We start from the raw sequence: 25,147 nt of genomic DNA, 5'->3' as shown, positions 1-25,147 counted from the left end.
ACATAAAATTAAGTAGAGTTGACTCAATTTCGTCAGAAGCGGATTTACTCCAAAGTGAGATAAATTTTCCGGGCTTTTCCAGGAAAAACTCATTATACTCCTAATAGCGAGTAAAATTTTCAAGAATTTTGCTCATATTCGAGAAGCTCAGAAAATTCAACTCAATTTTTGAGCATTCCACTTTTGACTAAATTGAGTCGAATCGTCCCAATTTTCCGTTAGTGCGGAAGTCGAGAACATTTCCAACCAGAAAAAGTTTCTCGTCTGCATGGTTTGCTAGATAATAAATGTTCGCTTAATACTTGCGACATTCGGGATAAGCTTAGTGTGCCAATAGGATAGTTTAGCCATGTATATACAATGCTAAACAACACGAAAATCAAATTAGGGTATTTTCCACATTAACACCCTTCATCATTGCGATACAACAACAAATCACTTACCGCATTCGTTTCACCAATTTACTTCATCATCCTAGTCTCCTAGTTTTCCATCGCTCCTTGGCCCAGCACAAAAAGGTGTGTAAATAACTCTTCAACACGCTACAAGCCCCCGTCTTGCTGGTTGACTTCCAACGATGATTCTTTGAAAAACGATTTTCCACTCTTCGCCATTCTCCGAAATTGAATGACTGGTAGCACGACAAAGTTGCTCCTTTCCAGAACCGTCGGAGCCTCATCGCTCTCTTGGGGTTGTACCTATGTTGGAAGTGTGAACTACACGAACCTAACCAAAGTTTGATTTTTCTGCTTTGCATGTTACAAATTGTTGCTTTCGCACCCTAAGTTAGGTGTGTTCCTTGTAGCACTGATGCTAATGGGAATTTGTTTGATTAATATTCTCGGAAGTAATCAGTTATTCTCTCGGGGTATGAGAATGTGTTGGTCGGCTGCGTACTGTATTGGAAATTCAGGAAAATCAAATAACCCATGACGCGACTGATACTTACCGAGGAAGTGTAGGGGTAATCTGATTCCCGCATGCAGCCACCGCTACTTTGCAGATATTGGAGAGTATACCGCAAAGAACCTCCAGCGCATCCCTAGGGATAAAAAACTCATTTCTATCAGAAACCACCCGAGAGCTAAGACATTTTGAACCAACCTGATTTCCGGTGCTGGTGGAGCAATCCACCATCTGCTGTTGACTGACGTACTCGATCCTATTGATGCGTCTCATGATCTGTGCATCGATTGCATACGATATGCTGAAGGCGTAGCAGGAACCGCACGTTTTCTGATTGACCGTTTCCGTTTTGAAGCCTTTGTCTCGCCAATCTAAACTGTCCGGCATGCCGGTAGCACTGGCCCCGAGCATTGCTTCCGGCATGTTTCGGGTTGCCTTAAGCATATCATCGTTGAACTTGACGTTCATACGACGGTGGTCGACCTGGGGCTTCATTCGAGTCATTTTCTTCAGGTAGGTTGTCCGATCCTAGCGGGAAAAGGTTGCAAATAAAAATCAGTTCGACTGAACGGTGTTGAAGGATTTGGAATTCTAACTAATTCGGTATATTAATTTTTTCTATGTTTGCATCATAACAAGTTACGATCATAGGCGTTTTAAATAAATTATTCTTCAAAGGGACACCAGTCTGGACCAGTGGTTGGATCATTTAAACCAGTGTTGGCAAAATCAGAAATCAATTGATATTTTGCCGCTCTCATGCGCTCGAAATATCACGCGTGCTATTGGAACAAAATATCATGCTTGATATTGATTTTACAAGCTCCTTTGATATTGCGAGACTATTCACAATGTGCAAAAATCAAGCTGAGAGTTGACTCGACGCAAAAATGATTCCATTGTACATCGTTTTTTTTTAGAAAGAGAAAACATAGTTTGCTATCTCTTTTAAATCCTCACCGATGGCAGACGCGAAGGGACTGCTGCAAGCCGTTATGGAAGTTTCGGTTGCATTCGGGTGTAAAGCAAAAATCATTAAACTCAATCTCACCACAGTTTGGTGAGATTTGCAGTTGGTGAGTTTTGTTAGCTTGATATTCCGAGCTGCGATATCACAGCTTGCAATATCAACCGCAGTTGTTTGCTTGTTGATTTTTGTCTATGAAAATCAAGCGTGATCTTGGGCGTTGGTGAGATTTGATTTTTTGATATTTTCCCAACACTGATTTAAACAATAAATCGTTAATCAAAGCAGATAAGGGGCTGTTCATAATCTACGTAGACTGATTTTAAGAGGTTTTTTACACAAGAGTGATGAGAGATGAGTCTCCTTCCACCCCATCGCTTGTTATCAAGATCATCACGCCGTTCGCTGCGAGGAAAATGTTTTTGCACGACAGCAGAATAGTAGTAAAATTACATTTATTTATGTTGATTATGATTACATTGTGGTTTCTATGAATATTTAGACTTTCTCGACGAAATGTAGAAGCTGCCAATATTTTCTGTTGCTTTTGAAACTATTACCATTTCAGCTTTACCTTGTCATTTTCGCGCGCAAACAGGTTTTCACCAGTAGGGTTACCATATCAAAAACTTGAACAAGAGGACATTTAATTTGAGGTTTAGAGACTAAGGAGGATGATGATTCCCTTTCTTAACATTAAATGACGACAATGAGTTTTATCAAACGTTTCAATAATATGTGCGCTATCACAAAATTCATGAATTGGAAAGGTTCAATTGAGATTGTTCATAACTTTTAGTCGACACCAATTCAATTCATCTCGTTATGCTTCTGAAAAATGCATCAAACTTGCCTTCATAATTTATTTTTGATCCTTGGAAATGATCTAGGCTAGTTGATTTGCATGAAAACTACAGCTAACTTTTATCGTGTACAAAAATCAGGATACATTTGATTACGGCACAAAAGTTTTTGTAAACAAAAGTTGTAAGGCCCGTTACACGTGAACCAAAGAACGCCCACGTAAACTAACAGTATCATCGGCTGGGGGTAATTTTCCCCTTTTCGATAATTGTATTGCTTTGCGTTGGCGTACTTCGATTCGCGTGTAAAGAGCCGTTATCAGATGTTACACCTGACATGTCATCGCTTATTGATACCAACATGGAACATCTAAGCATCCTGTTAATTTTACCATTGATTCAGCATAGGACTCTACGGCCGCTGCCATAGAGGGAGCGAAGAGGCGCGCTTAGCGTTCTATACAAAATACTTCATAATATTGATATTATTCCTTACATTCGATTTAACGCATCGCGTGCCTCTTCGGCCTCAATATGGCAGCGGCCTTAATAAAATACCTAAAATCCTATTGAACCAGAACGTCAAAATCTAACACATGTTAGATTTAATCTGTGTGGCTGTGTTCCATTTGGTGAATTTTAACTTAAATTTGACAGATAGGAAATTTTCAAATAAACCTGCTATTGTACCAGACTTATTTCTGGCAGACCAGGAATCAATTTTGACAATCATCTTCTCGAAAACATAATAATTTATTTTCGGAATGTCAAATTTTAGTAAAATAAATTATAATGTTCGAAAATCCCTCTGTTGTTGTACGATTTTCGAGAAATTGTTTGTCAAATTTGATTCCTGGTTTGTCTGAAATAATTCTGGTAAAATAACAGGTTTATTTGAAATTTTTCCATCTATCGATTATAAGTTATAATTCACCATATGAACCGCAGCCTTAATGTAGGGGGGTTGACAGCTGTAGTATACTCCTAGTCCCACCATCGAACGGCATTTGCTAGGTTGCGACATAATTAAATAAATAAGCTATGCAAACAACGCTCTTTGAAAACAATTTTATGAATATGTTACTGAAAAAAAATGCAAGGTTTAAAAGGAGGACGTTTTCGGGTAAAAGAAGGATGTAGAAAAATTATTGAAAAAGGAGGACATGTGTTTTGCTTGAATTGAAAAATCCGATAACAAACCTAACTAAGAGTATAAATTAACCTAACGTGCTAGATCACTTCTAATGTCTGAATTCCAGCCAGGAGGTGGATCTCAGAATTTTGAGTCCGCGAGGGATTGTTAAGGATCACCCTTTGCAGTTTAAGGTGATGGCATTTGGAACAACTCTCCCAGGTTTATAATGAGAGAGAGAGAGAAGGATTAGTATTTTCCATTTAATTCCACTACTTTATTTGCTTATCCTTGACAGATACGCGTATTTCGTCTACAATGTGCAGACTTCTTCAGTGTCTTGTACTAATACTCGACTGAAGAAAAACATCGCATTTACCGAAATTATATTAACACAGGTACATTTTCACTTAGAAACTAGGTAAACTTAAATTTAATTTTCTATAGGAACAGGTACTCCGCTGCTTACTTGTTGATGTGTCCTAGGTAGTAACTTGAAAAGTCATGTGTGTCAAGTTACTACCTAGGACACATAAACGAGTAAGCAGCGGAGTACCTGTTCCTATAAAAAATTAAATTTAAGTTTACCTAGTTTCTTATGGTACCAATGTAAACAAGAGTATTAAAATAAAAATCAAAAGATCGATCTACCAAAGATCGATTCTTTAGTACCGATTCAATCAGTGGATCGATTCTAGAGCCAAATATAAGATCGATCCGTCAAGATCGATCTTTCTTTGAAAGGAGGACAGCAATCAATGAGGTACAGAGAGAGGTGAAGCAGATCGTGAAATATTGTTGTATTAGTAAACCAAAAAATCAACGTAAACGCAAGTAGTGACGTCACTAATTGTTTGTATCGTACAGGGGTTTTACTCACACAACTTAACCGATTGCTTTACCTCGGTAATCCAGCTCATTGGACAGTAGTAACAGCATGAATACTCCTCGCTCTAGGCACTTAATATAAAGGTGACACACAAGGAAGAGGTGTTTGTTTGTTTACTAAAATGATCCATGCAGATTGTATATAAAGATTAGTGACGTTTAACGCACGCACACTAGCGGGTGCACCGGCGTGTAAAGTTGTTTATTATTTTCCTGTGGCTAACCTAAAAAATGTATGAAATTAGATCTGCCGAAATGAGTTTGACAGCGATTTGTTATGTAGTTTCCTCCGATTTTCACTAACACTTTCTCACATATCGCACCAATAAAACCGGATGTGAAAATCTCTATGGCGAGTTTTGTTATAATCAATGCTCCTCGTGTTTATTCGCGTAATTCTTATCAAAGATTAATCACTTTCGTAGGAAATCAATTTGGCAAGGCATTTGTGATCGTATGGCCGCATGAAACAGGTTCAAATCAGTCCAAATCAACGCTTTTTGTTTTTTGCTGTTAATGGCAAAACAGTGAAATTTTCAAGAGCATCAACGGCAAATAACTCACCAACACTAGCGGACCTTGAGTACCTAATCACCTTCCATCTTGCTCCTCGCTCGTTGGTCACTCACGGAGACTCACATCAATGCATCGCTCGCATCGCTCGGGAATGCTTGCTTTGATTCGTTCTTTCGAACGCGTTCGGAGACGTAGAGTGGTTTCGAGGCGTACAATGCGAATAAAGTGATTTTTTGGTACTAAAATACCGGTACTGGTACGTGAAAATACCGATATTTCAAGCTGAACATTGCATTAGCTCCTAAGTAACATTGATCGATTTTCTTCGTCGACTTTCTCTTTCGTTAATAGCTTGAGTACATAACCGTTTCTTGTTGTGTTTGTCATATAAGATGCTAGATAAAAGCTTCCTGTTCTACTTGGCTACAGGAACCTCCATCATTCGTCCCATCATTCGTCCCATCATTCGTCCCATCATTCGTTGAGTCGCAGCGTTGAACCTGACTATTGGCCACGAAAAGGCTTGCCAATGCACACCAAAAATCGACTACATACATTCGAACATTTCTTTATCTCAAATCGACGGAAGACATTCCGCACAACTACCATAAACCGGACTAGTTCTTCGTCAAGCTTCGTCTACAATTTGAACTTCTACATCAACACATGTCAGGCAGCCTTCAGGTTCAATTGGCTAAACTTGGTGAGTTCGTTCCATTTTGTTAATTTTTTTCTCTTCCAACCAGTAACGTTGGGAGATCACCTTTTTGTGGTGCGTTACTGGTATCACACACTTAGAAATAATTAATTTTACACGTGATGGAATCCATCTTTGACATAAAAGATGAGACGTAAACAAACATATCATGTAATATTAAGTGCTCCGAGACTGAAAAGTTCGTTGCTCGACGAAAAGTACGTTTGTTTTAGTTGAGTTTTGCGTCTATTACGACTCAATTTTATGTCAAAATTGACGCTCGTATATGTCAGTCTCATAGCACCTAAATTTACAAGAATTTTTCCAAGGGTGCAGATCTACCACCGAACCCTAGTCGTGACAACTTCAAACTAGGGAATCAGGATTTTCCAGTAATCAAAGGATTACATTTTTATGCTTGTTTCTTTTTATGACTTGATAATAGTGACTTCTTTTATCGATCTGTGTGCTGAAAATATCTGGGAATGTTTTCATATGACCGTGGCGATACAAAGAGAAAGTCAACGAAGAGAATCTGTTAATGTTACTTAGGACCTAATGTAATGTTTAGCTTGATTTCCGTTACTGGTCATTTGAAAAATTGCCAAAGCTTATTTCACGTTTTGATGTTAAATAAATTTTAAAGCATTATTAGTAGCTGAAGTAGTTGATTTTGAAATATGTTATAAAACATTGTGAATCAACAAACTGCATTGAAGAGAAGTGAAAGTGCAAACAAATCGGCGAATCAAAAAAGTGATGGCCTCTTTCAAGGCCGTTCGATTAATTAAAAAAAGAAAAAAAAAAACCAATGAAGCTTATGCTCCAAGAACAATGTTCAGAAAACTTCAAAGAATTTAAGAGTGTCATGAAGGCCAGGAAAATTATAGGATCTTTAATGAATTTCCGAAAACTTCAGGAAAATTCTGAAGACACCATGTTAGTCCTTCCATTAATATATAATATATTATATATGTATAGAACCATCGCTTTTTTTTAAACTTTTTTTCTTTTAAAATTACGAGTTAAAACATGTTTTAGAAGTCATCACGGCAAAGTTTGATTCAAAAAAGCGCATAAATCGACCATTCAGTTGTGTTAAGAGTCGAAGTTTTTTCATGATGCGAAAAAAAAATTTGCATGTAAGTTTTCTCAGCAATCTTAGGAAAACCTGATCTTACCCTTCCTTAGAAAAAATACATTCAGATATATTTTCCAATATTTTTAGAAAAACATCAAAACGCAGTTTTTTCGGGCCTTTAAGCTTCTTCTTAACATCATAAAAATAGCAGGAGAAAAGAAAAATGTTTTGAGGATTTCATGATAATTACGAGAATTTAAAGGAATTTCTGATAGCTCTGAGAACTTCAAAAACGTCCAGAACTTCGGGAAAATTTTGAAGGACCTTTATATTAAGTTGATGATCTGTGATCTTGATTGAACATCAAAGACTAGTGGGCATATTGAGTACCCAGAATCCATCGGCCTCATCAGAACATGATTATGGTGTACCCGGAAATGGCCCGTTTCTTTAATTCTTACCCAAATCTATCATAAGGCAAATCAAACCGGTCTTCCTGAGTACTCCATAGATCCTGAAATGTTCCAGTGATCAAATCCAGTCTAGAAAAAATACCCGTTGTGCTAGTGATCAAATCTAATGATTTTAAATGATTCAATGATTTGTGATAATAATGAACTACATACACATCCTGCATTTTTTCGGCGATATTGAGGTAAATGGACAAAACCTATACTGCCGCTCATCGCAAGTCGGTCTCATTTGCGGTTTTTGTCAAAACTGAGTTTTTCAATGGAAGTGTTAGCTAATCACCCTTAGATTAGATTCGTTATACTGCATGAACTAAACAACTTTGTTCTGGAAAACTTTGGAAAACAGCCAAACGAGTTGTCCCATTACATAAAAAGCAATGGTATGAAGCTATCTTAAAACTCGTTTTTCTAGGCTTGATGATTTGGGCTATGGGACGGACTTGCCATGAGCGGCAACATTTAATGCGAAAAATTGAATTTATTTGCATTACAATGGCCATATATTACGCTATACAGCCATTCCATAAAAAAAACAATTTAGTGATTCTAATAATTTCGGAACAAAATTACTGATTTTTCAGCTTATTGCCCATTGGTTTACTGAATTCAGATCGCCGACGTTGGTAAAAGTATAACGGAATTTTGAACAGTTGATCATTAAACGTAAAATAAATCAATCAAACGACACATTTTATTGTTGTATAATTAAATAAATGAATAGTTGATGATGCTTAACGTCAAGCATCAGACTAAAAATTTAAAAAGGTAGCTGAGGAGATGAAAGTATACACACTTAGAAATAATTACTTTTACACGAGACTTAATCCATATTGGACGTAAATCATAGAACGTAAACAAACATTTCATGTATAATTAAGTGTTCTCAAACCGAAACATCAGCTAGTCGACGAAGAGAACGTTTGATTGAATTGATTTTCACGTTTCTTTCAACTGATTCTTATGTCAAAAGGCCCGCTTACATGTGTCGGTCTCAGGGAACCGAAATTTACATGACTTTTTAGTAGTGTGTAGAGTTGATAGTTCCTTTAGAGTACAGCGAGATCGGATGAAATTCGATTTTGAAATTTGTGTTAGGGAAAGCGCTTTTCGCGGGCAATCGGTGATTATTTTAACTATCATAGCAACAGTTGCACATTCATGCAGTTTTCAATAGTGATCTTTTAAGATTTGATAAAGTATTAATTTTAACAGATTTGTAGAACAATGTCCTATCGATTGGCGTATTAAGAATTTAAATCCATCATCTCTGGATCAAAATCAGACTACTCTCATGCCGCAACAGACTATGGTTTTTTTTTTTAAATTATACTCCCAATGTTGCTTTTAAAAATACATGGTATGTTAGAATTAAACTTATGGGAACTGACATCCGATTGATGACCTTGATCAATGTTCAGAAAACACTCTTTCAAAAATTTATGGTGGTCCTGATAAGGACCGTTTTGTCGTGATGGTTGAGTAATGCTGAGCTATTAGGGTAGTTTTGTTTCTTAACACATTTTTTTTATTCTACTATTAGGGTGACCATTTCCTTTGTTAGAGTCGCTATATAACAATGGAGATGCATGGTAGTCAAGTCACATAGGAGCAGTGTTGGTAAAATATCAAAAAATCAAATCTCACCAACGCCCAAGATCACGCTTGATTTTCATAGACAAAAATCAACAAGCAAACAACTGCGGTTGATTTTGCAAGCTGTGATATTGCAGCCCGGAATATGAAGCTAACAAAACTCACCAACTGCAAATCTCACCAAACTGTGGTGAGATTGAGTTTAATGATTTTTGCTTTACACCCGAATGCAACCGAAACTTCCATAACGGCTTGCAACAGTCGCTTCGCGTCTGCCATCGGTGAAGATTAAAAATAGATAGCAAACTATGCTTTCTCTTTCTAAGAAAACGATGTGCAATGGAAACCTTTTTGTGTCCAACTAACGACGGTACTAATGGATATTTTTGGTCGCTTTTGAAAATTTAGTCGATTGCTGAATTTATGCATGGGCCCAAATTAGGGGCATTTAGACCGGCATTACATCCATTTGCCTTAGTTGATATTTGGATATGTTATGTAAAAAAGCCTAAATTATCAATGAAAAATATAAAAACATATTAGCCCTCTATCTACAACCATGAAATCCATAACAAACTAATATAATCAATGTTTTCAATACAAAATCTTAATTTCAATAGTTTTAATGTCATTATATTTTTCTATGACATATTTTTATTTACTTTTCATTTAATATTTTCATCTTTGAAATCTGCTCAGTAGTTCATAGTTATGATTTTTTTGAAAAAAGTAATATATGAATGATGAATGATTAATTGATGAAACATGAATTTTTGACCACTCTTACATGTAACTGGTCACCCTAGTGACAAAATAAAAAATAAGGGTCTAATATTTAGCGATAAGAAACAAAACTACCAGTTTTTATGACATTCTGAGATTCACCTGGAACTGGAACAATTGGGGATTATTCTTAGCATATATTTTTATTTTACAAATTGATAGTTCTAAAATCGATGGTCCCTTCGACTTAAGTTTTAACTTAAACATTTACTTTGAAAAACAGTTGAAATTTAAAAAAAATCATTAAAAACTCTCTGATGCATGGTAATTTGAATTTTTTACACAGATTAACACTACCGTATGTTTTCAAGATAATTTATGCAAGAGATAATTTCTCTAGTATATAGTAACAGATCTCATCTAGGAATAGATGTCATTAAGACACAATTTATCAAGAAAGAATTAGATAAATTAATCAGTGTTGGCAAAATCAGAAATAAATTGATATTTTTCCGCTCTCATGCGCTCGCAATATCACGCGTGATATTGGAACAAAATATCATGCTTGATATTGATTTAATAAGCTCCTTTGATATTGAGAGACTATTCACAACATGCAAAAATCGAACTGAGAGTTGACTCGACACAAAAATGATTCCATTGCACATCGTTTTCTTAGAAAGAAAAAGCATAGTTTGCTATCTCTTTTTAATCTTCACCGATGGCAGACGCGAAGGGACTGTTGCAAGCCGTTATGGAAGTTTCGGCTGCATTCGGGTGTAAAGCAAAAATCATTATACTCGATCTCACCACAGTTTGGTGAGATTTGCAGCTGGTGAGTTTTGTTAGCTTGATATTCCGAGCTGCGATATCACAGCTTGCAAAATCAGCCGCAGTAGTTTGCTTGTTGATTTTTGTCTACGAAAATCAAGCGTGATCTTGGGCGTTGGTGAGATTTGATTTTTTGATATTTTCCCAACACTGAAATTAATTGCCATTTAAAAAATGTTAGCCTGTCAAAGTTTCCTAGCGTCAATTCCACTTCACTTCCGACTCCAAGGTACAGATAAAAGGTTATGGTCTTACTAAACTCAACTTTATTTTTAACAATTGTAAAAACAAATGCTTGAAAATCTCAAATATTTACTCTGTTGCTTACATGCTTCCCATGTAAGAGCAGCATGTTTTTTAAACTACCCCCATAATAAAACAATACAATGTGTGCACGGTAACCACACACACGCACAGACCGTTACGTTACGCACATACGAGTTTTTCGTAGACTGTAGTAAAAATAATCAGATCGTAAATTTCTCTTATGGAGCTGAAAATCATTACAACAACACAATTACATGGTGTGTCCCTTGGGTCAAATTTGCAACACATAAATAATTAGAAATTATTACCAAGTCCTCATTTCAAAAGCAGATTCACTAAATTTGAATTTCAAAACACTGTCAGCCTTGTTAAAATAATCGAGTCTTGACATTGTGGTGAAGTTTTCCTTGTTTTGAAGCTTTCAAACTAATGAATTAAAATGCCAAACAGTTGATGAAAGTTCCGTAAAAAATACAGAAGTCGGTAATCATTCCTAAGTGTAGATATACACCTACTTCCATGACCCCAAGTGTGGACGTGGACATACACCTACTTCCATGACCCCAACAAATTCCGAACCTAATTTTTAACAATTACGATGTCATTTTAATTGTTAACAAAGTTCAAAACTTAATGAAACCCTCAAAAGTTGTTTTCTACTTTAAAACAGTCTACAATGCTTTCTCATGAGTCCTCGTAAACCATACTGGCTTTTGGATAATCTCACAGGGCTACAGTAGGTCTGTTACCATCCCACACTTGCTTTTTTGTAAGATTCTGCACAGCAAAATGCAAAAGTATGTTCCACCATATTATTTTCTCACAGCAACTTACAGCAGAAGCAAAACAAAACAAGTACGGGAAATGAACTATTATCCATACCTGATTTACATAGAATTGCAGGACACCGTCAAGTCTCACATAGTGCTATCCTCTGATCAAATTACATTCCTCCCTATGAACTCTCTTTTCCAAGAACATTCACCAAACTTACCATATCGGCAAATTCATTGACACCCATCACAAAGGTGCTCTGACCCTCCTTGTAGATCTTGTTGTGCTCTTCGATTTCCTTCACGTTAGTCTTGAAAGCCCTCTTCCTGCGGTCCATCCGGTATCTGGCTTTGTATCGTTTGTTGAATGTACCCTGCGGGAAAATCAGACACACACTGTTAGCACAGACAACGACGACGACGACGACGGCTTAGAGTGAAAGTGAACGCACCAAGAACGTGTCAAAGTTGGTGATGTTGTCGGGATTCACTCGGTCTTCGAGGTCTGCTGCTACTGCGACAAGTGCTATTTGCACTGTCAGGATCCATAGCAGACACTTTATCATTTTTCACAAGCCACCCACGAAAACCAATCGTAGTTTCGATCCGCGCTGTAAACTGACGCACGTCGTTGGAATTATCACTTGGATCTGACCACGTCATTCGCCAACTGCAGTGCTCGTTGACCGCCGCCGTGGTTAATGATTCTATAAAGGCGGAGTTTTAATTATGTCACGACACTTGCTTGGGTCATCATAACACTGTAGAATCCGATACGGTGCCGGCATGTATGCAAGACGTACACATTTGCTGTTCTAAGCTACCAGTATGGTCTTGGTTGAGTTTCGATGGTTTGTAATGTATGTATATTTTTTCTGATAGGGTAAATGTCGACTTCAGCAACCTAACGCTAATATCACTATATTTTTCAATCAAAACACTTCAAACGATTCCTTGTTATGTCAGATTTTTCTTTAAATGAAATATACGAAGCGTAAAATGAGACTGAATTTGAGTTGCCAATAATAAAACAGCTGGGTCAAATGGAAGGGTTGCCGAAAATAAGGAGACTGCTGACAATAGTCACACTCACCTGAAAAGTTCTGCTCATTGTAAAAACGCTTTAAAACAGTTTTGGACAATTCTGTCGATTGCAATGGATAGAAACGCAAGCCACATGCCAATGTAAACAAACAAACACATCATATGTGTGTGCGTGACGCTGAGAAAATGCTAATAGAAGCACGGACGCTGCTTAGATTGATGGGACTTCGTCAATTTCCCTACCTATTTGAGTAAAAGTATGATTCCTGCTTGAACGATAAAATCGTTTAAAGATCCAGTGACATTGTTGAGCCATGTCTTGCTAGTGCTGTTGCTGACGGCCTCGGAGGCACGATTTTATCGAACGCAAAGTCGAGAGCTGACCTCCTCCCACCCCCCGCAAAGCGAAAGTGATTCCAGCCATCAAAGTTTACCGTTCGTGATTGCAAGCAACGCCATTTGACATTGTCGTCAGCAATAATAATTTCAGATCCCCTCTGCACCGTTGAGTGATTCAACTAAAGTGACTTCCTCTATCTGATCGAGAACAAACTTTCCACATCTGAAAAAGCCTATCGAAGTAATCTGATCCGACTGGTTGTTTCAAAAGCATCGAAAAATTGCAGCATAATAAATTCAAAATGATTCATTGTTTGCACCTCGTCCAAGACGGATCCGCTTTTGCCTCTGCTCGTCTGCCATACTGTCATAAATCTGGTGAGTTTATTATTGGATGCCCGTGGTGACTTGTTGTGGGAGCCAATCAAACTCCGGACCGGGCGGTGCTGCACAACCTAGAACTTGGCAACGATTACTGCCGAAACCTTCGAACATTTATTTTTGGTCTCGTTTGAGAACTGACATAGCCACAATAGCAAGAGCACCTAGCACAGAGTTCCATGAGGTGGTAAAAATAAAACGATTTTCATATTGTAAATGATGTGCTGAAGCACGACAAGAAACTTGAATGCACAGTGGGATTAGCGGTGATAAACTACTAAGATTCCAATTGATTTTTTTTTTCAATATAAGTATTAGTTCTTGGCGCTTGACAGATGACAGATGCGTCATCTGTCATCAGCGATAAGAAGCCGCCACAAAATTGAGCCACTCTAATCTACACAGCAAATCCACGCCAACTGACGAATCTATGATTTTAGCCTCTTTGAGCTCCATGAAACATGCAAATGCAATGGACCAAGTATGTGCTGGAATTCGGCTATTTTGTCTGTAATATAATTTAAAAAAGAATGGTGTATTCGATATTTTTTTAAATAAACCATAGCACGAAAAAATCCCAACTTCAAAATACACATACCTTTAAACATCTAAAAAATGCGTTCATTTGTTTGTATTTGAAATTTTAACAGTATATTTTTGTCATTTTTGACAAAAGTTTGTGATTTATTTTTCAGTGTGTATTTTTTTGAAATTGTAATCCATTTTTCTACAACTTTGCCTCAGCCGTCAAACAGATTTGATGAGCCATTTTTGAGCTATGATTTATTGAGAAGTTCTACAGATTCAACAAAGGATTATACGATGTACCAAAGTAGTATACAATGTCGTGATCGAATTATTGGTCCCTTAGAGCTTCGTGAAGCCCAATAGCATTCTGTAGGATACATAGTTATATTGACAAAATAGCTATGGTTCTACAAACCATCGTGAAGTTTATATCTTCAAGGTCTATAGGCTCAACGGTGTCTTGTACGATGTACCAACAGATTTGTTTAACCCAACCCGCATCATAGAGACCCATAACATCATGTGAGGCATACAACGGTGTTATCAAAATATGTTCCAGTCTCCGAATTATCCTGGAGTTCAGATCATGTCAATCTGTAGAACAAGATTCAACGAGATATTGTACGATGTCTCGACTAAATTTTTGAACCGAAATCATGGAGCCCCATATTATTATGCGGGATATATAGTTCTAATGACAAAATTATTAACAAGTTATTGTGATGATTAGGTCTTGATGTTCATCACGCTCAACAAAGGCTTGTATGATGTCCAGATTTAGTATACGAATCCGTGCAACTCCGTAAGAACGCATAACATCAAGTGACATATTAACTAAATATGATGGAGTTTAGATCTTGATGTTTTACATAACGGGGTTTTATGCGATGAATAAGATAAGTGTTGCATTGCTACCCATTCAATGAAATTTTGAATATTATGAATACTAACACGATTGCTTCTTAAATTTAAAATGGATGGGCTGGGATTTTTTGAAGTCTGGCATTTGAGTATTTGTTTAAAGGTCAAATGTGTCCAATTAAGAATATATTCCTGAAGTAATCAGTTATGTTTTTTAGAACAGTTGGGTTTTTGAACTTTAGATTTCATTTACATGAGCAAACAACAGCAGTAATTTTTAATACGTTTATATTCATTTATTTTTTTATTGATGACACTATGCTTTATGGTGCCAAGTCTTTCGTTCAATAGTATTATCTTACTTACTTAATTCATGCTTCTGCAGTATAGACCCGATTTTGGCGACACGTTTACATTGTGTACATTTCGGGATTCAACCTTATTTAATATTATTCTTTTAATTTTTGTTGTTATTAAATGCTTCTTTATAAAAAGAAATCATATTAAATGTTTCTATATCGTATCTCATTCCATTTATTATCAAATTGCAGAATACAGGTTCATAAGTTGAAATAGATGTGGATCTTTACTATTTCTACATACTTCTTTATATTGTTTTACGTTTTTAATGTTTCTGGAATGCACGAGGCGTTGATTCAACTATGCCTTTACCGGATGATCTTAGCGAGGGACCAGTTTATTGTACACTTCAACATGGATCTCATGGATCAAACAATGTTGAAATTCAAATAAAACAAGGATAATCGATCCATTCAAAAGAAATCCTAAAACATATCTGAAATATTGCATTTATCGATATCAATTATTCATGCTTCTGCCAGCACACAGAGGAGAAACTGGAACAAAAACCTGGCCAAAATAAGAAAACAAGATTTTCTTGATTTTTCATGCTTCTTTATTTTTTTTTATATATTTCAATATATGTAGCATAAAGTAACAACGAAATAAAAACGTTACATTTTGTGTACAAATTTTGAGACGTGTTCAAAAGCTGAAGAAATTCGAAGCTTCTTGTTTTCCAAAAAGTAACCATGTAATAATTACGCCTACCAGATATAAACAATTTGATCAAGAGACAAGTATTATAATAAAATGGGTACTTTGGGCTCTCTTCTAACAAGTTATGAGATAAAAACCTTTACATTTAAATAATGTCTTATTTTTTCAACAATATGAAAAAAAATGTATTTTTTATGTTTTTTTGTGCTGTTTCAGACTTGAAAAAGTTGTAGAATCTTGCGCTATCAGATCATATAATCTATGGACGAATGAAAGTTCACGTTATTATGAACACATTGGCATTAGAATTTCGTCCGGAGTCGTCCGGATTTGCGATTGCGAGCCATTTGGCATGTTTTGCATCATTTCGTGGCAAAATTTTATCCCTTTATAAGGCCATACTTCCAGAAAACTTCCGTAACACAACGGTTTTCTGCAGATACCTATGACAAACTTACCGAGTACTGTGTGTGTGTGTGTGTGTGTGTGTGTGTGTGTGTGTGTGTGTGTGTGTGTGTGTGTCTGTGTGTGTGTGCGTGTGTGTGTGTGTGTGTGTGTGTGTGTGTGTGTGTGTGTGTGTGTGTGTGTGTGTGTGTGTGTGTGTGTGTGTGTGTGTGTGTGTGTGTGTGTGTGTGCGTGTGTGTGTGTGTGTGTGCGTGTGTGTGTGTGTGTGTGTGTGTGTGTGTGTGTGTGTGTGTATGTGTGTGTGTGTATGTGTGTGTGTGTGTGTGTGTGTGTGTGTGTGTGTGTGTGTGTGTGCGTGTGTGTGTGTGTGTGTGTGTGTGTGTGTGTGTGTGTGTGTGTGTGTATGTGTGTGTGTGTGTGTGTGTGTGTGTGTGTGTGTGTGTGTGTGTGTGTGTGTGCGTGTGTGTGTGTGTGTGTGTGTGTGTGTGTGTGTCTGTGTGTGTGTGTGTGTGTGTGTGTGTGTGTGTGTGTGTGTGTGTGTGTGTGTGTGTGTGACAACCTTACCCCCACTGTCCGGCAGTGTTATTATGGAAGAAAACTGCTTTTTATTACCCTTAAATTAAAGCAGGTTTAGTCCGGGAGTTAGAAGGTGTTAGCTCTATTGCAGCTCCAGTGACCCATTTCAGAATACCTGGTAATTCATGACCACTCCGAGGTTACTTTTACTTACAATAAGCCCCGCATGTTCACTCTACCTTTATCAAATGGATAATGGTGTCATAAACACACTTCCAGATTCAAAAAATATTATTTCCAAATCTGGCACGTATATAGTTTTGAAATTTGTTCAACTGTATTAAATCGATTTGAATGGACATTTCTTATCAATTTTGTTTCGAATACCTCCTGATTCATCTGCTGGCAGCACTTACTGGCCCTTACCGCCGACCAACTCATCTGCCCGCAAATGCAACAACGCCTAAATCTCAAAGCTCTCTGAACGTCCCCTCGAAAATGCAAACGAGATATGTATATGAACAATCTTCAACTGGAACGTACTCACCAAATCAATACATCCGGGAGCAAATTCCCGATGCTTATTTTTCTCTCGCAAACCCGTCGTCGTCGAACGGCAAAAAAAGGAAACTCGGTGAGCAATTTTGTGACACGGAATTTTCACTGAACATAAACCGCGAATTCACGAATTTCACCACACCCAACTGCGAAACACGTTCAGAAGCACTTTTGGTACAATTTCGATCAATTTCTTTGGAAAACACAACCAAAAAAGTTACAAGCGAGCCAACATCAACACCGAATGTGCCGAGCTCTTTCACGCACCTTGCAGCGCGTACATAAACTGAAATCATCACTCGCGATGCCACTAATTTCTGGTCCGGGAGAAAATCAAACAACGCAGATCGCGACATCTCTTCTGATGCTTGCAAACATGTTGAATCACGTTTCTTTCTCTATTCTAAAACTTCCCGGAAAGCGAGAAAACTACCAATCACACACGTATAAACGTCCGGGAGGCAGAGCGCCAGCGATAATCCGGCAATTGCAGCCGAAAACTATGAGAGCGAACGCACGCACAAAACAGAGAACAAATTTAAAACACAACCGTATCCGAAGGCGTTCGAAATTGCACCCGCACTTTAGGTGAATCATCCTGTCGCAAAAAAGCCATGCAGGAAACGGATTCTTCATCGCCTTTAACTGGTTTAGCGCATTGGTCACAGGCGGAAGTCATGCTGACTCAGTTTCCAAAAGTGATTTAGAAACAGCGGTGGAGATGCTCTAATACGCAAAGAGGAATTGGATTCTCAAGATCGCCCAATGCTAGACAGTATACACTACAATATGTCTGATTGGATAACTTTTTCACTGTTTTCACAACACAAAATATGCTCTAATTAGATGATTATCGCAACGAACTGCACTTTCCACTAACAACCAGTACAATATTACAGGTATACCGAACGGAAAAAAACGAATAACGATAGCCCGTGTGATAAAAAATCGACAAATTTAGCAGCGCACAATCACGACGATGTGAATAACAACTCTTCTCTCTAGCGCCAGTGGTACCATAGAGGTAACTCTAAGACTAGAAGGTCCCGAAATAACGTGCTCAACTTTTTGGCTCAGCTCTGGTACTCTCTTCGGTCCCATGCTAATGATTCACCCCTCGAAACATAGGAAAAACCAATAACCCCTCATTTTATCTGTCAAACTTCCATAGCGAATCAAAACAAACATTGCGTAGTACTAGAATTTCGACTAGAATAGGGTACGTTAATCGTTTGCTTGGGACCAATAGGCTAGTCAAGTGGTGAGCCAATTTAAAATCGTTAGTTTCGTATTGATTGTTGGTGGTACTGTTTCCTGTGACAATCTTACCAAGTACTACTTCTTTAATCTAGTACATCAATTGTGGTACTAGATTAAAATTACACTTCAGTAAACTGCTCCCGGTTGATACCCATGGCCAGCATTATTTTACTAATGTTGCTAAGGGTTTTAATCTAGTACCTCAATTGATGTACTAGCATAAAGGAGTGTAACGCTAGAAAAACCATGTGACATTAGTTTATCTTTATAATTTGTGTGTGTAGCAAGAGTAAGGTTTCTTTGCCTTGTAATTCAATGTTTATCACAGACCGTTTACCCCATAAAGTATTTCACTTTTGAGGTAGATACTGTAAATTTTGAAAATTAGCGAGTGCCATTTGGTTGTAATACTCTCTCATACACACACACACATTTACCCATTCGATTTTACATACACATAGGTTCGTTCAAGCTAAACTAGCAGAGCGTCATATCTGGCGATAACGAATGAAAATAAAGCAGAATATGTGCACTGGCCTCGGAAAAGTGGCCAGTTTGGCCAATGTGGCACAGGGCCCCCCGAACGACTTCAATTGAACTAATTGTTTAATTCTAATGTGATTTGACGTGTCACATGATAAGTTTTATTCGTTTGAGGTCGCAATTTGCCTCATGCCTCATACGAGATTTTGTTCTGACTTAGAAATTCAATAACTGAATCCCCCTAATTTCCAATAAATGTTGTACTAAGCACCTACTTATTTGAAACCAAACGTTTGATTTGAGAAAAGTCAGTATTCTATTTTGCTTCATTCTACGAACTCGCTGTTAACAACATAATTATGATACATGATAATTTTAGGTTAGTGTTGTCCTACTAATTTGAGAACAAAGAGGTGTTTAAACCCCGTCGGATCGTTATACCCCTTCCTCCCCTTCTTCGCTGTCACATGAACCAACATTTTGTTCAATATTGAAAGTACCGTCTTCTGACAAGGAAAACAACTGCCTGTTGCGTTATAATAAAATGCAACCTTCACTCTCTTCTCTGCTTCAGAGACAGAATTTAAAAATAATGATGGGGCTACTGAAAAAAATAACGTATTTTTTGGCAATTGTGTTATCCCACAACATGCATGGCGTCTTTGTGGTCTATACTGGGGTGCTACTCCAAAACATGTAACGGCTTGTTTAGAATCCCCCGTTTGAATTTTCATAATTTATTACATTTCAGGAAAAATACTTGAACCAACATTGAACCGTAACAAAAACATTGAAATAGGGGAAATGGCTCTAATGTTGGCCTATGGATCTAAGATTGGGCCCATCGCTAAAAATCTGCTATTTATCAATTGTATCTAGATGAACGCGTCATTGGGACGGTACTAATGGATATTTTTGATTGCTATTGAAAATTTAGTCGATTGCTGAATTTATGTATGGGCCCACATTAGGGACACTTAGGCCGACATTACATACATTTCCCCTACTTGAAATATTAAGATAAAGTACAATTGTCAAAAATGCATGACATATTTACATCAATTTTGCGTAGTTCTGAAATGAGCGAACATTGAAATATAACACGATTTAAAGTATTTAAATGCAACATTAAATTTGTGACTAACAATTAACAAATTTTTCAATTTGTTATCTTAACTAATTTCTGGAAGAATTTACTTGTGTTTTATACAATTAGTATCAATGTTCCGTCTTATCGTATCTTCAAGTGATCTTCGCAAGCACCACATTTCATTCACGATCTTTGGAACTACACTCAAGTACTCACACATGAAATCTGCCTTGACCAACCTGACAGAACGTGCCCTAACCAAGGTTGCAAAGACTCATTTCAGCTAAAATAATGTTTTTCGGAATAATAAAACCAAAAGATGGTATGATGGCATGTTTTACTTGTAACTTACAAGAAGAGGTTACAAAGTATGCGTTGGAAACATAAAACCTGTAAATTTTGCTTTCTATGAGTCACAATCAGCGATTTGCTGATCGCTGAGTGAGTGAGTGAGTGAGTGAGTAAGTGAGTGAGTTTGTGAAAAAATCGCTGACTGTGACTCTCATGAAGTGAAATAAACAGGTTTAATATGTCAAACACATTCTTTGCAACCTCTTCTTGTATACTACCAATTCAAAATTTGATGATGGCATCTAATTATTTCATAATTTAGAAAAACATTGTTTTAGCTGAAATGAGTCTTTGCAACCTTGGCCCTAACCCTCACTGAACTAAAGGTCAGGGATAAATGCAGCCATTTTCGAGATGTTTAGAAAATAAATTCGAAAAATATCAATCTATCCACTTCACAACTTTCTCTAGCAAATAAAATATCGCACTAAAGCCTCATGTTGATATTAGTGTAGCATTTCCTCACAACTCAAAACATATGTTTGTATCCTGTGTACAAGCCTTTTTCACATAGTTGAAGATGCTAATTTCAAATAACAGACTAAAGTGGTTATTTTTATACGATAGATGAGGAGATGAAAGTATAGAGTTGATAGTTCCGTTAGAGTACGGCAGTGTGAAAATTGAATGTAGAGAGTAAAAAGCGAGCAAGCACAACTTTAGGAAGGTACAAATCGGTGTGATTATCTCTTTTTACCAAACTCCCTCGTAGGAGAGGGATGGTGAGTGATATAGCATTGGTGCTCAGCACGGAAAACAAGATCGACGGAAAACAAACCAAAGAAAAAAAAACTTCACGCAGAAGTAATACAAGCCAAATATTTAAAGTATATAACTTTTTCACATGTTTATCGTATTTTACCCTCAATGACTTATGTTTTTCAACAAGTGCACTAAATTTCCAACATGCACCTTGAAGTTTCAACCAACCGGTTTATAGTTACAGGCACAATAATATTTGTCACACAAATCAGTTATGATGTATACAAGCTTGTGAACAATTTCGTTTTATACCAACTGTAGCTGAACATTTATCGAAACAGTCTTTTTCGACGCCTTCATTTGAGATTACGTCATTTTGTGTAAATAACAAAAGGAATAGAATGACACGAGTTTTTCGCAATTTGAAATAATGCATTAAAAATGCATTTGAATTTTTCGAAAATGCATCAATTGGGATCTAAAATTTTGAAAATATGTCGGTTTATATCCACCACCTGAAAGAGCTTCGTTTTCTGAGCACAACGATATTTTTTCTATCCCATTTACTTCTATCTTGATGTTTAAATCAAGATTTAAAGCAAACTATTCACTTCACTGTTTGACACAAAACTAACAAATTGACAGCTCACTCCCATACAAAGTACCACTGAGGGGCGCTAAGATGGTGATTTTTGCTTATATATGCACTTATTTAAAACAGTTCCAGTGCTCCAAAATTGATGAAATTTTGGATTTCGGATCCATTTGTAATGCAGCTTACGAATATCCAATTACCTGAAAACCCCTAAAGAACCCAATTGATCCTTAAGGTGTACAGTTTTTCTGTGATAAAATTATCTAATTTTGCCACTTTTTCACCGAGCAGTCCCACGATTTGCACCCAAAACCACCACCAATCATCTTCATGCAAATAAAAAACAACAGAACAAGAAGTGTGAATAAAGTAGGTTTATTTCATACGCCTCACACCAGAACAAGCGAAAAAAAAAGCTTCACCGTCCGTCGTCAGGCAATCCAGCGTGCATCAAAGCATTCAAATATACATTTTTTCGCCTTGACGTGTCACGTCAGCAGTGTGATACAGAGGGCACTTGTGGCAATCGGCACCAAACACTTACTCTATCTCCGCCATCATCGGCCGCCTGACTGACTGCCTCGGATTTCAAATTTGGCGCCGGACGACCATTAGCCCGGGGGGAATCAGTCAAATTGTGGATATCCTCACGTAAGGACGTTACTTCAGGTCGGTACAACCAACAGCACTTTAACTCGAAGCGTGTGAAGCTTTCCTTCGGTCATCGGACGCCGCAGACCGACGTCCTCTGCGGATTACGCACACTGCGACGTCGTACTTTAATGGGAACGAAGGAGCTATTACTAAGCATTCATTTCGGTGGGGGTGTTGTCGTTGTCGTTGGCGGTGATTTCTCCTCCTAAAAATAATGGGACGGAAAGCAGCAGTGGGTGGCAGCAAAAACATTTCCCGCTTTCTCGGGGACAAAGAATTCCTGGCACTGACAAAAGCGAAACCGGAGGATTTCACGCTCTGTGAGTGCAACTTTCACATTAAGCCGCTGCCCAGGACCCGCAAGAAAGAGTAAGTCTCTGCCTCTGTCTTCGGAGGATTGTTGTGTTGATAGTATGTAGTTTATTTTGGGATGAGAAGGATTGAACGATGGATTTATTTAGGTGAGTTGATGGAAGTGAATCATTTAGCGAATCTTCTGTTTGGGTTGCTACACACGCACGAAACAGATTGAGGAAAGTTGTGAATTTGGGAAATGCGTTCTTCATCTTGTGGTTTCCTCCACCCTGCAGGATGATGATGATTGATAATTAAAAGATAGGACAGAATAAATATATTCAGACACAATAGATAAAATACAGTAAGTGATGTTTTGACATTGAAACAGGAGAATTCTCAAGATGAAAACAAAAATTATAAAAAATATTCGGAGTAGGTGTTTGCATTGAGTAAGAGTTATAATTTATTTCGTGACGATAATTTTTTCAGACACATGCTCTGACCTTTGTTCTATGGCAATAGGTCAAAATACGGATATATTTGGAATACCGTGACCTTACGTCTAGAAAAACGTGACAAATGGGAATAGCGAGGTAAACAAAAAGAAACTTCATCTCGACATAGTAATTCCTAGAACCCTTCAAAAGGTCACTGCAGTTTCACGATGCAACTAGGGAAAATGGATGTCGGCCTAAATGCCCCTAATTTGGGCCCATACATAAATTCAGTAATCGACTAAATTTTCAAAAGCGACCAAAAATATTTATTAGTACCGTCTCAATGACGCGTTCATCCACAGAGTGCGTGACGAATTTTTGCAGTAAATTTCAAATAGTAATTTCTCATGCTTGTGCATCATGATTTAGATATATTTGGCAGCACTGGATAGCTTATACTGTTAGGTGTAAGATTTAAACAAACAATGTTGAGTAAACGTAAAGATGTCGAAACAAGAGAGCAATCTGTCAGCCGTTGTCGCTTTGTTGCGCGCCGGAGTATGCATGAAAGAAATAATTCGGTCGGTAAATGTGTCTGAAAGAACAGTGTATAATATTAAAAAAGGCTTGGGAAAGTGATAAGACGGAGCACCTGATCATACTGCTAATAAAGCACAGAAATGGCTTACGGAAAATATTTCGTAAGTTTGGGAGGAAGAAATTTGGCCCCCAAGCAGTCCCGATATCAATCCGTTGGATTATTTTGTATAGGGCGTCGTCCAACGGGATACCAATAGAACCCCTCACACCACACTTAAGTCGCTAAAAGCTAAAATCGAGGCAGTGATGACATCTATGGATCGAAACATTTTAAAACGTGCATACTACAGTTGTCGAAAGGGAAGGCAATTTTTTTGAATAAATTTACTTACAACTTCCATATGTTACGAAAAAAAATAAATCGCACAAAATTCATTGCTAGAATAACTAACTGGTGTATTTTTTCTTAAATATGCCATTTACTGCAAAAATTCGTCACGCACCCTGTAGATAAAATTGATAAATAGCAGATTTTAAGCGATGGGCCCAATCTTAGATCCATAGGCCAACATTAGAGCCATTATCCCTATTTGTGATATAATTTTGAGTGGACCTGGTTTCGATTGGATTGCGTTATGTGGAGCAAAAACCAACAGCTGGAACCATTCTCCTCATGTGTTGTAATTACTTTAATTTTTCACAATTCTACTATCTGCTATCTACTACTTGGCATACAATGCAAAGAGACGATGTGAACCATACTTTCGATCACTTATCATTTTTTTTCAATACCCAATGCTAACCGGTTTTAATTCCAACAATTTTACAATTAATTGCACACTCCACTTTTAATAGCGCAGAAATGAAGCAGCAAATACTCCCACAAATATGAGGAATAGCAGTTTTAATTAAAACCATTGGCTTTCATTCAATGGAAACCTTCCGCAAATATGCCCGACGCTACCCCGTACAAACGATAACAATTACTGATATCTGTCAAACTGTAACTGATAGGCCTCACCTTCCTTCGTTCCGCATATGTATCATTCCCGCGGATGTGAAACAATATAGCATGTTAACATATTACCACGGTGATTTCCATCGAAATTGCATCGGGTATACTATTTCCAGTTCCGAGGGCTTAGCGCATGCAGTTATAGGTTTACACTATCTAAATGAAGCTAATCACAACGTGTTCAGCTCAGTTTTATGCAATTACATGTGATACAGCAGCAACACCTGGTGTTTGATGAATGCTTTATGTCATTATCAAACAGCGTTGTTATTCAATATCACATGTAATTGCAATCCTGGATATCAAGTTTCGCTTAAAGTCGAGATATTTAAAGCATGGCAAGGTTCTTGTTTTTCCGCAACGTGGGTGGGAGGGTGTGTGTGCCTGATTCCTGGATAATGCTCGCCTTCCGGAGAAAGTG

At 37.5% G+C, this 25,147-nt stretch overlaps 2 protein-coding genes across 4 annotated transcripts in view; one reads left to right on the top strand and one right to left on the bottom strand.

Moving 5' to 3' along the window:
- The window catches only part of LOC135705709 (calponin homology domain-containing protein DDB_G0272472), a 94,424-nt gene that overhangs the window by 8,385 nt on the left and 60,892 nt on the right, over positions 1–25,147 (top strand). The window contains exon 1 of one of the 2 annotated variants that reach the window (XM_065227544.1): positions 22,652–22,806. The exons of the other annotated variant lie outside the window; for it this stretch is intronic. Coding sequence (XP_065083616.1) covers positions 22,652–22,806 — 155 coding nt within the window. Of the gene's footprint in view, positions 1–22,651; positions 22,807–25,147 lie in introns of those variants that run through there. 2 annotated transcript variants of the gene reach the window in all.
- LOC135705740 (procathepsin L-like) lies at positions 621–12,299 on the bottom strand. Of its 2 annotated transcripts, XM_065227588.1 has the most exons (5): positions 12,103–12,299; positions 11,872–12,024; positions 1,105–1,434; positions 950–1,042; positions 621–896 (listed from the first exon to the last, which is right to left on the bottom strand). In XM_065227588.1, the coding sequence occupies exons 1-5, from the start codon at positions 12,214–12,216 to the stop codon at positions 852–854; spliced, it is 735 nt and encodes a 244-aa protein (XP_065083660.1). In that variant the 5' UTR covers positions 12,217–12,299; the 3' UTR covers positions 621–851. The 2 variants fall into 2 exon arrangements, with proteins under 2 accessions (XP_065083660.1, XP_065083659.1); XM_065227587.1 differs by having other exon boundaries at positions 621–1,042.

The sequence above is a fragment of the Ochlerotatus camptorhynchus genome, unplaced genomic scaffold (assembly GCF_037179485.1).
Source record: "Ochlerotatus camptorhynchus isolate MF236.1 unplaced genomic scaffold, CSIRO-AGI_Acam_v1.1 ptg000274l, whole genome shotgun sequence".
NCBI lineage: Eukaryota > Metazoa > Arthropoda > Insecta > Diptera > Culicidae > Ochlerotatus > Ochlerotatus camptorhynchus.
The sequence above is the reverse complement of the archived record's forward strand: the minus strand, read 5'-3'. Positions and strand labels throughout refer to the sequence as shown.